An 11,032-nucleotide genomic window follows, 5' to 3' on the forward strand; every position below is an offset into this window, starting at 1 on the left:
GAAGCGGGGCGGGTTAACATAAATGACAGGCGATATAATGTTAACATTAGTGCAATCTTCTATGGTTTTTATCATATCACTTGAAAGCGAAAAAGTAAAAATTATCTAAGTAACAAAGTTTATTGCGTTCCGGGGTGACCGCAGCGAAGCGGGGTGAACGCTGCTAGTTGAAATATAAAGAATACCTTACTGTTTTATAGTCTAAAAGCATGTCATGCTATTTTCTTGATGACACTATTTTTAAGTACTTTAATCACCACTTCTCAAGACTCCCACCAGTCATTCACGACACCATTCCTGTTGGGTGCGCATGCGCTTCACTCCTCTATTTAATGGCTCCGGGTCCATGGGTCTTAAAACCACAAATGCATTTATCATAAACAGACTATGGCAAGGTTGGCATCCAAAGAAAGCAGTCCACATCTGAGGCTTATCTTTCTACTGTGCTCGATCACATATTTAAAATGCCGGGCGATCGGCCTGGCACAACCCCAATCTAGAGGATCAGTGGCTGACTGCAGTTCCGAACTGGGCGATGGGGACGCCACATCCCGATGCCGAGTTATCATTGGACTCATGGCCCAATTAAATAAATAAATATAAACGAAACAAAAGTAGAAAGTACTATACGCTTTGAAGCAGAAGGTATGATTAAGCAGAGGATAGACGGCGTGTACAGTAAGATATTGTGTATATATATATACAACAAGACCTGAAGAATTACAAGGAAGCGAAGAACGCCAAGAAGGTAGTTAGAGTAGCCAAAGGCCAAGGTTATGGTGAGTTGTGCAACAACCTGGAAACAAAAGCGGGAGAAAAGATGATTAGAAGCTCTCAAAGGTAGGAAAAAGGTAAAAGAAAAATATTTTGCATGTGCAGTGCATCAAGAATGAAAATAACAATGTTCTAAGAAGGGAAGAGAAGAGAAGATAAAGAAGAGGTGAAAGGGAGTATTTCCAGAAACTTTTCAATGGAGAAAACTCGAGGAAAACTTGCGAAAGTGTATCCACAAATCAGCGACTGGTTCGATCTGTGACCATGGTAGAGGTAGAAAATGTCATGAAAAAGATAAGTGGTAAAGCCCCAAGACCGGATAACAGCCGTATCAAAGCATAGAAAAGTTTAGGTAAGGAAGGAATGCAGTGGCTTAGTGGACATTTAATAGGATATTGAAGCCAAAAGAATGGAAAAGCAACTACGTTGTGCTAGTTTTTAAAAACAAAAGAGATGTGTAAGAATGTGGTGACTACAGAGGAATAAAACTTACAAGCCATGCAGTGAAGCTCTAGGAGAGAATTATAGAATCAAGATTGAGGGACGAGACCAAAATAACATAGAACAATTTGGCTTCATGCCAGGACGGTCGTACTTAGAATGCCAATGGAAATGTACAGAAAATACCAGAACCTTTATATGGTTTTCATCGACCTAGAGAAAGCGTACCGTACAGTGGCACAAGATATATATATATATTTTTTTTAACACATACATCTGTATACTTCAAGATATGTGTGATGGGTGTAAGACACAATTGGAAAAGCCCATGTCGAATAACAGAAGAGTTTATACAATTGAAGTGAGACTTCATCAGGGATCTAGTCTTAACCCATACCTTTTTCAGTTGTGACGGACGAGCTTACAAAGAATATCCAAGAGTTAGTCATGCTGGTGAGTGAGACCAAGACACACTGCAAAACAAATTAGATACCTGGAGAGTAGCATTAGAGAGTAAAAGGCATAGCATTCGTAAAATCAAGGCAGAATATTTACATGGTCCTTTCAGAAAAAATGAAATCGAAAATACAAGGATACGACTTGACAAGGAAGAGGTGGTAACGATGAAAAAATTCAAGTGCTTGAGATTAATACTGCAGGAAAGTGCAGGAATAGAAGATGTAAACAATAAAATCAGCAGCAGTTGGACAAGATGAAGAAAAGCAGCAGGAGTATTGTGTGACCATGAGGTGCCAATACGTTTTAAAGAAAAAGTATGCAGAACAGTAGTGAGACCTGCCATATTATACGGAGCGCAATGTTGGGACTTGAAAGAAGAGAGAGGAACAGAAGTTGCATGTTGCAGAGATGAAGATGTTGCGGTGGATATGTGGAGTGACGCGGAAAAACAGAATTAAGAATGAAGTGATCTGGAGAAGAGTAAAAGTGAGACCAGTAGTAGAAAAGCTAGAAGAAAGTAGACAGAGATGATTTTGGCATGTAAGAGGACTACCTTCGGAATACGTAGCTCACCAAGTGGATGTTACAGAACTAAATGAGAAACGAGCCCGAGGCCGGCGAAGGAAGAAGTGGGGAGATTGTGTTTAAAAACGATATGGTACAGTGTACTGTGACAGCGGATATGACAAGATAGAAACAAGTGGAGGACAGCGAAAGTAGTATTTCCTTTTATGTACGCATCTCGTATGTAGAAGGAAATTCAATATTTGTAGGTATTCTTTCTATGACGTCTTAACGGCATTGTAGGTGTACTAATTCGTTATATTTCATGTCACTTATATAAATTTTATTGTAAAATTGTTTGTACCTCTACAAATAGACTTTATATATTTAGTATGTAGTTCTTGCTGTTAATAGGTTGTGTGGTTACGAAGCAAAATGGCAATATTTTGCCATAATTCTCGTGTAAGATCTAATATTATTGTGAATATTATAGTAACTTTTTTTTTTTTTTTTTTTTTTTTTAACAGGTGACGATCGTTGGTGCTGAAGAATTGCTTCAAGTAGAACCAGAATTTCCAAGAGAGAAGGCTGATTTAGAAAGTGACGAAAAAGAGAAAATGAACGGCCGATTACCTTCGGATGCCATTCCAAGTCCTGTTGCTCCTCTAGTCAAAAACTGTGAATATCAAAATGCATGTATAAGATTTAAAGCTATGTTAGGTTTACCTGGTAAGTTGCTTATCTCCAAAACTGATATAGTTATTGCGATCTAACCTTAAGCATGCCCTTCACTAATCTAATTGATCGCTTTTAAAAGAGTACGAAAATATCTCGAATCTCTGTTCCTATTTATCAAGTTTAATCAGTTGGTTCTCTCAAGTTTGTAGGAAACATCTTAATGTGCAGTACTGTAGTATTTTCGTGGTGAAATAATCGTTATAGTGATTTCGTAAACATATTACTGGTAATTTATTGATGTTCTGTCTGGGTTAATATTTATTGCATATTTGTTTTCTCGTTATTGTATAGTTTCAGATTTTCTTCGACTTGAGTGTTCATTTTACTTGTATTTTCAAAGTTAGGATGTTAGGAAACCTTACTGATGTACATGCGTTTGGTAGCAAGTTCATGAATTACGAAATGTTACCAAGTAAATTGTATTTCTTCTTCTCTCTCCTCCTCCTCCTCCTCCTCCTTCTTCTTATTATATTATTATTATTATTATTATTATTATTATTATTATTATTATTATTATTATTATTATAACAAACTATCATGTAGTATAGGGATGGATATAAGTATAAATTGGAATCACTATACATACTAAGTCATAACTTAGCTTAAATATAAAAACTGTCTAAAATGTTAATATTTACACACGTTACATACAATTTAAAATTTTTCACTTTACTTCAGTTGACCTATAGGCGAAAAGCATCAAGCTGATTTTAGTGTTTTCATAATTGTAGTCTAATATAGGTACAGTCAAAAACAAAAGTCCTTTCCGTTTGATGAAATTAATTTCGTAAATAACTTCAGAATGGAAGATCAATTTGAGTACAGTTTTCAGTAAATTAAAAAGAGTCTAATTTTCTGTACGTTCCAGTTATACCATCATTGTACGTTCCAATCAAACCACAATTATTCTTAAAATTTTACCAAATGGAAAGAATTTTTGTCGCTGACTGTACATTTAACCTCACTGCAAAAGAAAAGTAGATATTAAAATAATTTCATTTTACAACATACATTAGTCACAATGTCTTCGACTTGTTCACTTTGGTTTCTGTGAATAAAAGGATTAAGTTAAATAAAATTTTACAAAAATATGAAGCCGAAGCTCTTCATTAATGTCTAGCTGTGGAGAGCAACAGAATTGGTTTCCGAAATTACACTAGAAATCTAACAGTGTAATTAGGATTTCCAGAGCACATTCACAGTATGTCGGAAAAATAACGGAACTTTTAAAATTAAACAAAACAAATCAGGTATCTTATAGTTCCTATAGTTCCTTTTATTCAAAATACATCCTTTCCGCATCAATGCACCGCTGGGCACGTTCATAATATGCTAGCATATGGTTTTTAATGTCCTTTTTCGGAATCGCCTCAATGACCCTCGTGACGGCAGACTGGACATGTGTAATATTGTCATAAAATGTTCCTTTCATGGCCAATTTTAATTTTGGGAATAGGAAATAGTCATACGGCGATAAATCAGGAGAATATGTAGGATGTGGAAGCACAGAGATTTGTTTTTTTACCCAAAACGTCACGAACTGCGACGGTTCTGTGACATAGTGTATTGTCGTGCAACACACAATTTGTCAAAATTTCGTGAATCGTTTCTTTCGTAATATTTAATTCCTCCACCATCCATCTCACAGTCGAATTCGCATCGCAGGCGATCATTTCACTCACTTGTTCCACCAACTCCTTGCGATTTTTGTGTTTCGCTCTGCTTGGCTTTGGGTCGTCTTCCAAGGACTGACGATCGTCCTGGAATCGCGTATACCACTCGAACACACGTGTATATGAGATAAGCACTCATCACCATACACTTATTTAATCATTTCCAATGTTTGTGTAAATGTTTTACTTAGCTTGAAACAAAATTTAATATTGGCTCTTTGCTCCATCGTGTGTTTGTGACGAGGTGACACCAGATATACTCACTTTTCTTGCTATAACTTGACACTCCGTTAATCGGTTCTCATGATTGTGGTTTCGTTTTATTGAGCAGATATTCCATTTACCGATGATATGTTGTTCCACTAGATGGAGCTAGTGGTTATCTTTAAGGGAAAAATATTCCATTACTTTTTCGACATATTGTATGGAATAAGTTCTACGAGTAAAAAGTGTACCAAGTTTATTATTATTATTATTACTCCTAGTAGCTGTCGAATACTTTAGCGAGTATTCATATTCAAGAACCACAGAGCCTTAAATCATATTTTGCGTAAAGTCTTGACATGCTTTTATCTTCAAAATTGGTGGAAAATTTTAATTTATATACGAAGTAATGTATTATATATATATATATATATATATATATATATATATATATATATATATATATAATGCGGAGGGCTTCACACTCCTATACTTGGAAATTGATACTCGCTAAAGTATCTGAAATATCAGAGATTATTTCAGTTACTAGGAATACATCTTTATATTCTTTATTAATTACACGTTAATCTGCTTATATCAGTAATTGTTTAGATCAGTGCACTAAATTCGTTTGCTTTATTTCCTTTTCTTACAGAAGGATACTTCAATTCTGATTACAACGTGTGCTACTGTGAAACGTGCTACAAAATTCGAGGTGACGAAGCGTATTATCATAAAGGAGATCCTCCGAAAGAGTACGCTCTCCCGTTTGGTTGGTGTAAATTTTCCATTCGACTTCCGTCACGAGCGGAAAATTCTATTTGTACTGACAAATGGCATGTTGCATTTTATGGTACAAAACTCAGTGCTATTCGACGAATACTTGATCACGGGGAGTTGTTAATGCCAGGTAAGTTCTCATTAAATGATAAGATGAAGTAATTTTATGTTAAAAATATCTCTGCTTTTACAACAGAGAAACAAAGTGAAAATAGTTACCCCGAAAGTAAGAATATGCAACTTACTGTTTATATTTGAATCGGTGACTGGGAAAAGGGGAACGTTCCACACCATCTTACTTTTCGAAAACTAAAAACAAAATCGTAATCAGAAATACCGTTGCAAATATAAAAATATTTGTATGGGTCATTTGTAGCGTATGTTAAGACCTTTTATTTCCCAAAGTAGGATTAGATTTCCGGCAACGTAACGATCATTTCAAATGTATCTTTACATTTGTGAAAGTGAGTAATTTTTCATTTGTTTGAATTCTCTCTCCTTTGTCACTAGATTTTGGTGCGTTTGTTTAATCTCATTACTCTTTCATTAGATATCAGCACATTGAATTAATAATTAAGTCTATTGCTTCATTTTTAACCCCACAAACGGCACCTATTACAAAATAGAATGTTAATTTAGTTTAATTTCGGAGCCTCAGAATTGCAATAGACTCTTCGTGTAATATAGTTTCGTGTAATTTTTCGAAATATCTGCTTAAGTCTTATCGATATGCGAAGCTACCGCGAAGGACGGACGCGTCTCATGCCCGTACCTTTATGTGAACTACGTTAACTGTTTATGTTCTTACGACTACTATATGGAATTGAAGCATGGATATGCATAAAAAGCAGACTAGTCATTTATGCAATACCCCAAATATATTCCTTGGAGTATCGAAAATATGTATCAGAAATTATGTAGGATAATACAGGTTTTATGTGGCATTAGTTATAAGAATTGTCCATAGATTGCTCGTCAGGCTGCATGTCAGAATGTTTGAAATTACAATTTTAAAGGGTACATAGAATGAAAAATGCATGACCGGACAGAGAATAGCTAAGTAACCGAACTTCTGCCTCAGGAATGGCTATTTAGGGAGCGGACTGAACAGACATTTATGACGTGGTGGTTAACGCGTTTGATTGAGTGTACGATGGTGCGTGTTCTACTCTCTATATAGCAAGAATTAGCATTAAATGGAGGAGTTGATGTGACATAATGTCAGTTGTTTCCTCCCTTTTGTTATATTTATTTTAAAGGGACCTACAGACATTTATCTCTTAGCTAAAGTATTTAATGTTTATATTTATTTATTTATTTTAAACCTCTTCTAATGATGTATAGACATAAGCAACAGTACATTGTAAGTTGTAGGTAATTATTAGAGGAATAACTGCCAGCTTCTAAAATCTCAGTCATGACCAAAAGTACGGGTATCATGATCTAAAGAATTATTTATGGCTACGCCACTGTTAAAAGAGTTCTTGTTAACTGACGGTAAAATATCCGTCATCGTTTCTCGAAACCAGTTCGCATAGTAATTGATCAGATTGTCTCAGATTTCACTCTGCGATAACGTTGAATTGGATACTTCCATGGATACTCGGCTAATCTTTTGTCGTTAGATTCGTTTACTTTATCTTCTTATCAGTTTCACCAATCAGTTTAACTTTAGATAGAGAATTCCACGAGAATTCGAATAAAGTTGTCATCATAGGATTTGAACGTAGTAGTGAGTATTTACAAGGTTCCTACTGGTCAAGGAAGTCAGGGGAAAAGACTGGAAATCAGGGAAAGTGAGAGAAATTTTATAAAATATAATTTCTCTAACATTAATTGTACACCAATTTCAGCTTAGCCAACCATTGATGATCGCAGTATGGAACATTGCTCAGATTTTTATGAGTGCTAAGTGGAATGTATGTATGAGCAATTGATTATTATTTGTCTCTATAGAATAAATGTTCTCATATATAAATATTCACCGTTATTTATTCCTTATTTATATGTCAACGTTATCCGTCCTCTGTCATGTGAAAGAGAATTTCCTGCCAAAGTCAGGGAAATAGACTTCTCCAAATCAGTAGGAACCCTGTACTAGCTTTTGTTGATTTTTAAAGAAGTCCTTAAAATTTGAACAAGGACTAATCAAGAAGTAAAATGAAAATAAACATAAGATCGCAAGAGTATAGTTACATCATTTCATAAATAGCTTTGCATTATGGTAAATGAAAGTTAATAACGTGCTGATCTGGTTTTATTTACTTATCTTCGGATTCCGTCCCCTGTTATAGCACCCACGGCTACAGTAAGTTAAGCAATACGCCCTGCCTCAACTGGGGTAATTAAATTCTAATCTGGTATTATACGCTTGTTCTCAGTATTTTAATTTTATGATCTTTCTTTCCTCAGGAGAGTTGGGTTTAGAAAGGAGCGTCGTACGAAAAAAGTCAAAGGAAGATGATAGCGATGGTTCTCAGCTACTTTTCTCTCCTACAATAAAGTACGCTGGCAACAGTGCCTTTGCTTCTAATTACGAGTAAGTATATATCGCTTTCGCGTTTCGTTGTCACATCTCTAAAAGTCATGGGTAGGTTTCTAACAGATTTACAGTGTATGAGCAAATAAGAACAAAAACCCTCTAATAAAATAATGCTTTTTGCAGAAGGATCTCAAGAGAGCCAAATACAAAAGTATAAGGAACAACAATATTGGATTGGTGTACTCGTACACCCATATATACAACTAAAACACAGCGCCGTAGAACATAAGACGTATTACGAATTAGTGGACGTATAAATATTCAAATTATTTTATTTACACTTAATACCTATAGGTACGAGACAACACAGAGAACTACTGTCACTGTACTGACGAAGCACGATCTCGCACTTGCCGGACATACGTTGTACCGACTAAGCTATCAGCAACACGATTCTGCATTTTTGATGCGTTATTGTCCCAGGTGGTCGTCTTCTGTGTTTTATCAATAATTTCTGAACATTTTTTTCAAAGGTGCTTCAAATAGATTCCATTGTAAAACTATACGGAAGCTCCGATTGCATTTTCACAGAAGGAAATAAATAAGTAGTCTTTAGTGACATATGGTGAAAATACATGTCAAAGTGTGTGTATGATGTGTCTTACCGACGGCTGTTTGTTTATTTCCTGTGAAGTCTTTATGTACTAAACACAACTCACAATGAAACATGAGAGTAAATTTTGCACCAAAGTTGGCCCAGACCAATATTTAAGATATCATTGCAATATTTGTGCAGTGGGAATGAGGAAATACCAGGAAAAAGTTCAAAATATCTAAATGGAATTTGAACCCGAAACAGCGATTTCGAAGCAAGTCGTGAACTCTTCACGCACTCCCAGTCGATTAAGGAGAGCAAATTATGCAAGTAGCTTGGTACATCTAGTATTAAACCTTTTTCTAAACGAAATACCGATTGGAAGATGCGATCTGGCTATTGCTTGAACAAATGAGTTAAACATATTAACTATACCAACTAACTAACTATGACCTATAGAACCCGGAGGTTCAATGCTGCGTTCACAAAAGCCTTCCGCTGACTTTTATCCTTAGCCAACTGGATCCAGTTTCTACTTTGTATTCCTATCTCTGCAAAACCCATCTTAATACTATTCTCCCATCTGCGTCTAGGTCTTCCTAATGGTCGTTTTCCGATTCCACTTCCAGTAAAACTTTGAAAGCGTTCCTGCTTTCTTCTATTCTGGCTACATGACCTGCTCACCTGAGCCTCCTAGATTTGATTACCCTAACAATGTTCGGTAAACTGTATAAATTATGTAGTTCCTCGTTATGAAATTTCCGCCATTCCCCATTTGTTCCTCTTGGATCGAATATTCGTCTCAGGATTTTGTTCTTAAATATTTTCAGTCCACGTTCTTTTCTCAGTGTAAGCGACTATGTTTCGTAACCGTACAGAATAACAGGCATGATATCGTTTCATATATTTCAAGCTTCAAATTCCTCAACAGGATTCGCGACGACCAAAGATTTTGAACTGAATAACATGAATTGCTGCTTTTAGTCGACATTTAATTTCTTCGTGAATATGGCTTTGGTCTGTTAATATTGATCCTAGATACTTGAAAGTATCAACTTTATTGAAAGTATTATTTGATATTTTAACGCATCCATGATTTGCAGTATTACAATCCCGATGAACTTCCATTTATCTAGCTTTTTAAGTTAAACATATAAAAATTTTAATACTCCTTCATTCTGTTTTAGATATGTGGATCCGAAAACAAAGAAGAAGCTACACGCGTATGTTGCTTTTCAAATTTTGGTCCAACCAGGCTCGTACAAGGTTGGTCCGCCGTCAGTGCACGTCAGTCGACCTGTGGACCCTCATTTTGACCATGAGTGTACAGAGTGGGTGACGAAAGAGAGAGGTGCGACGATTTTATGTGCTCTTCTTATAAGACTGGAAGGACTGTGATGCAACTTGCGTGCAATTACATGTAATTTTTGTAAAGATTTTTTTTTTTTGTCCGTGCTTGCAGCATTTTCCACAACATAAAGAGGCCAATTTCAAGAGAGAAGGGAAAACTACTCGACCACATCATTAGTGTCACAAAGTACTGTGTACTTTGTCCTATGTGTTGGCCTATATAATTAAGTATTACTGTCTCACATTCTTTTCATAATATTTTTATATGCAACTATCGAAGTCAACTCAAGGTCTATTTGCACTTCGTCAAATGAAGAGGTATTTACTCTGAATCAGGTTTGAGATGTTTTAATGGGGTTGCATCGAATAGTATTATATTGCCAAAGAGTTCCTGAAATAGCTATATTGAGTCATCCTTAAAACAATTCAGCCAGCTCTGAATGTGAAAAAAGTAAGGATGCTCTTTTTATTTATTTATTTTTGGCGCACTGCACCTTGCTGAAACTGGGATAAAAGTTGTAAGTTTCAAGAAATAAGTGCAAAGTTTATTTGCAGTTTAAGTTCTTGTGTATGGGAAACCAAGTCGGTGCACAGACGTACACAAGTATATTAATTTATGAAAGCTTAAAAAGAAAAAGTTCAATTTTGTAGTGCAATTTCTGTCCAATTCAGTTACAATAATTTTCGTGGCATGGACACTTCACTTTTCTTTTGCTTGTGTGTACAGAGTTTTGTTTCTAAAATATGTAAACATACATATATATATATAACTCACAAACATTAAAGAGAATGATTGCTCAATATTTTATTTATTTATTTATTTGTGATTAATTAGTTAATTAATTTGTAAGTATGTTTTAGAATAATTAACAAGTCTGAGAAGAAGTATATTTATACATGTTTAAGAAAGGCGATGTCATTTTTTTTCATAACAGAGCGTATTAGTTAAAATACGTATTTTTTGAAGAAAATCTCGTAAATATAATTACGCATTTATGTTCATGTATGTTGCCTTTTTCTTATTAAATAAAA

General features: G+C 35.2%; 1 protein-coding gene across 3 annotated transcripts in view; it reads left to right on the forward strand.

Moving 5' to 3' along the window:
* The window catches only part of Neurl4 (neuralized E3 ubiquitin protein ligase 4), an 86,994-nt gene extending 75,962 nt beyond the window's left edge, over positions 1 to 11,032 (forward strand). For all 3 annotated transcript variants that reach the window (XM_081737172.1, XM_081737170.1, XM_081737171.1), the window contains exons 23-26: positions 2,706 to 2,907; positions 5,449 to 5,703; positions 7,986 to 8,112; positions 9,838 to 11,032. In XM_081737172.1, coding sequence (XP_081593298.1) covers positions 2,706 to 2,907; positions 5,449 to 5,703; positions 7,986 to 8,112; positions 9,838 to 10,048 — 795 coding nt within the window. In that variant the 3' untranslated portion in view covers positions 10,049 to 11,032. The remainder of the gene's footprint in view (positions 1 to 2,705; positions 2,908 to 5,448; positions 5,704 to 7,985; positions 8,113 to 9,837) is intronic.

Source organism: Thermobia domestica, chromosome 13, assembly GCF_964235325.1.
Source record: "Thermobia domestica chromosome 13, izTheDome1.hap1.1, whole genome shotgun sequence".
NCBI lineage: Eukaryota > Metazoa > Arthropoda > Insecta > Zygentoma > Lepismatidae > Thermobia > Thermobia domestica.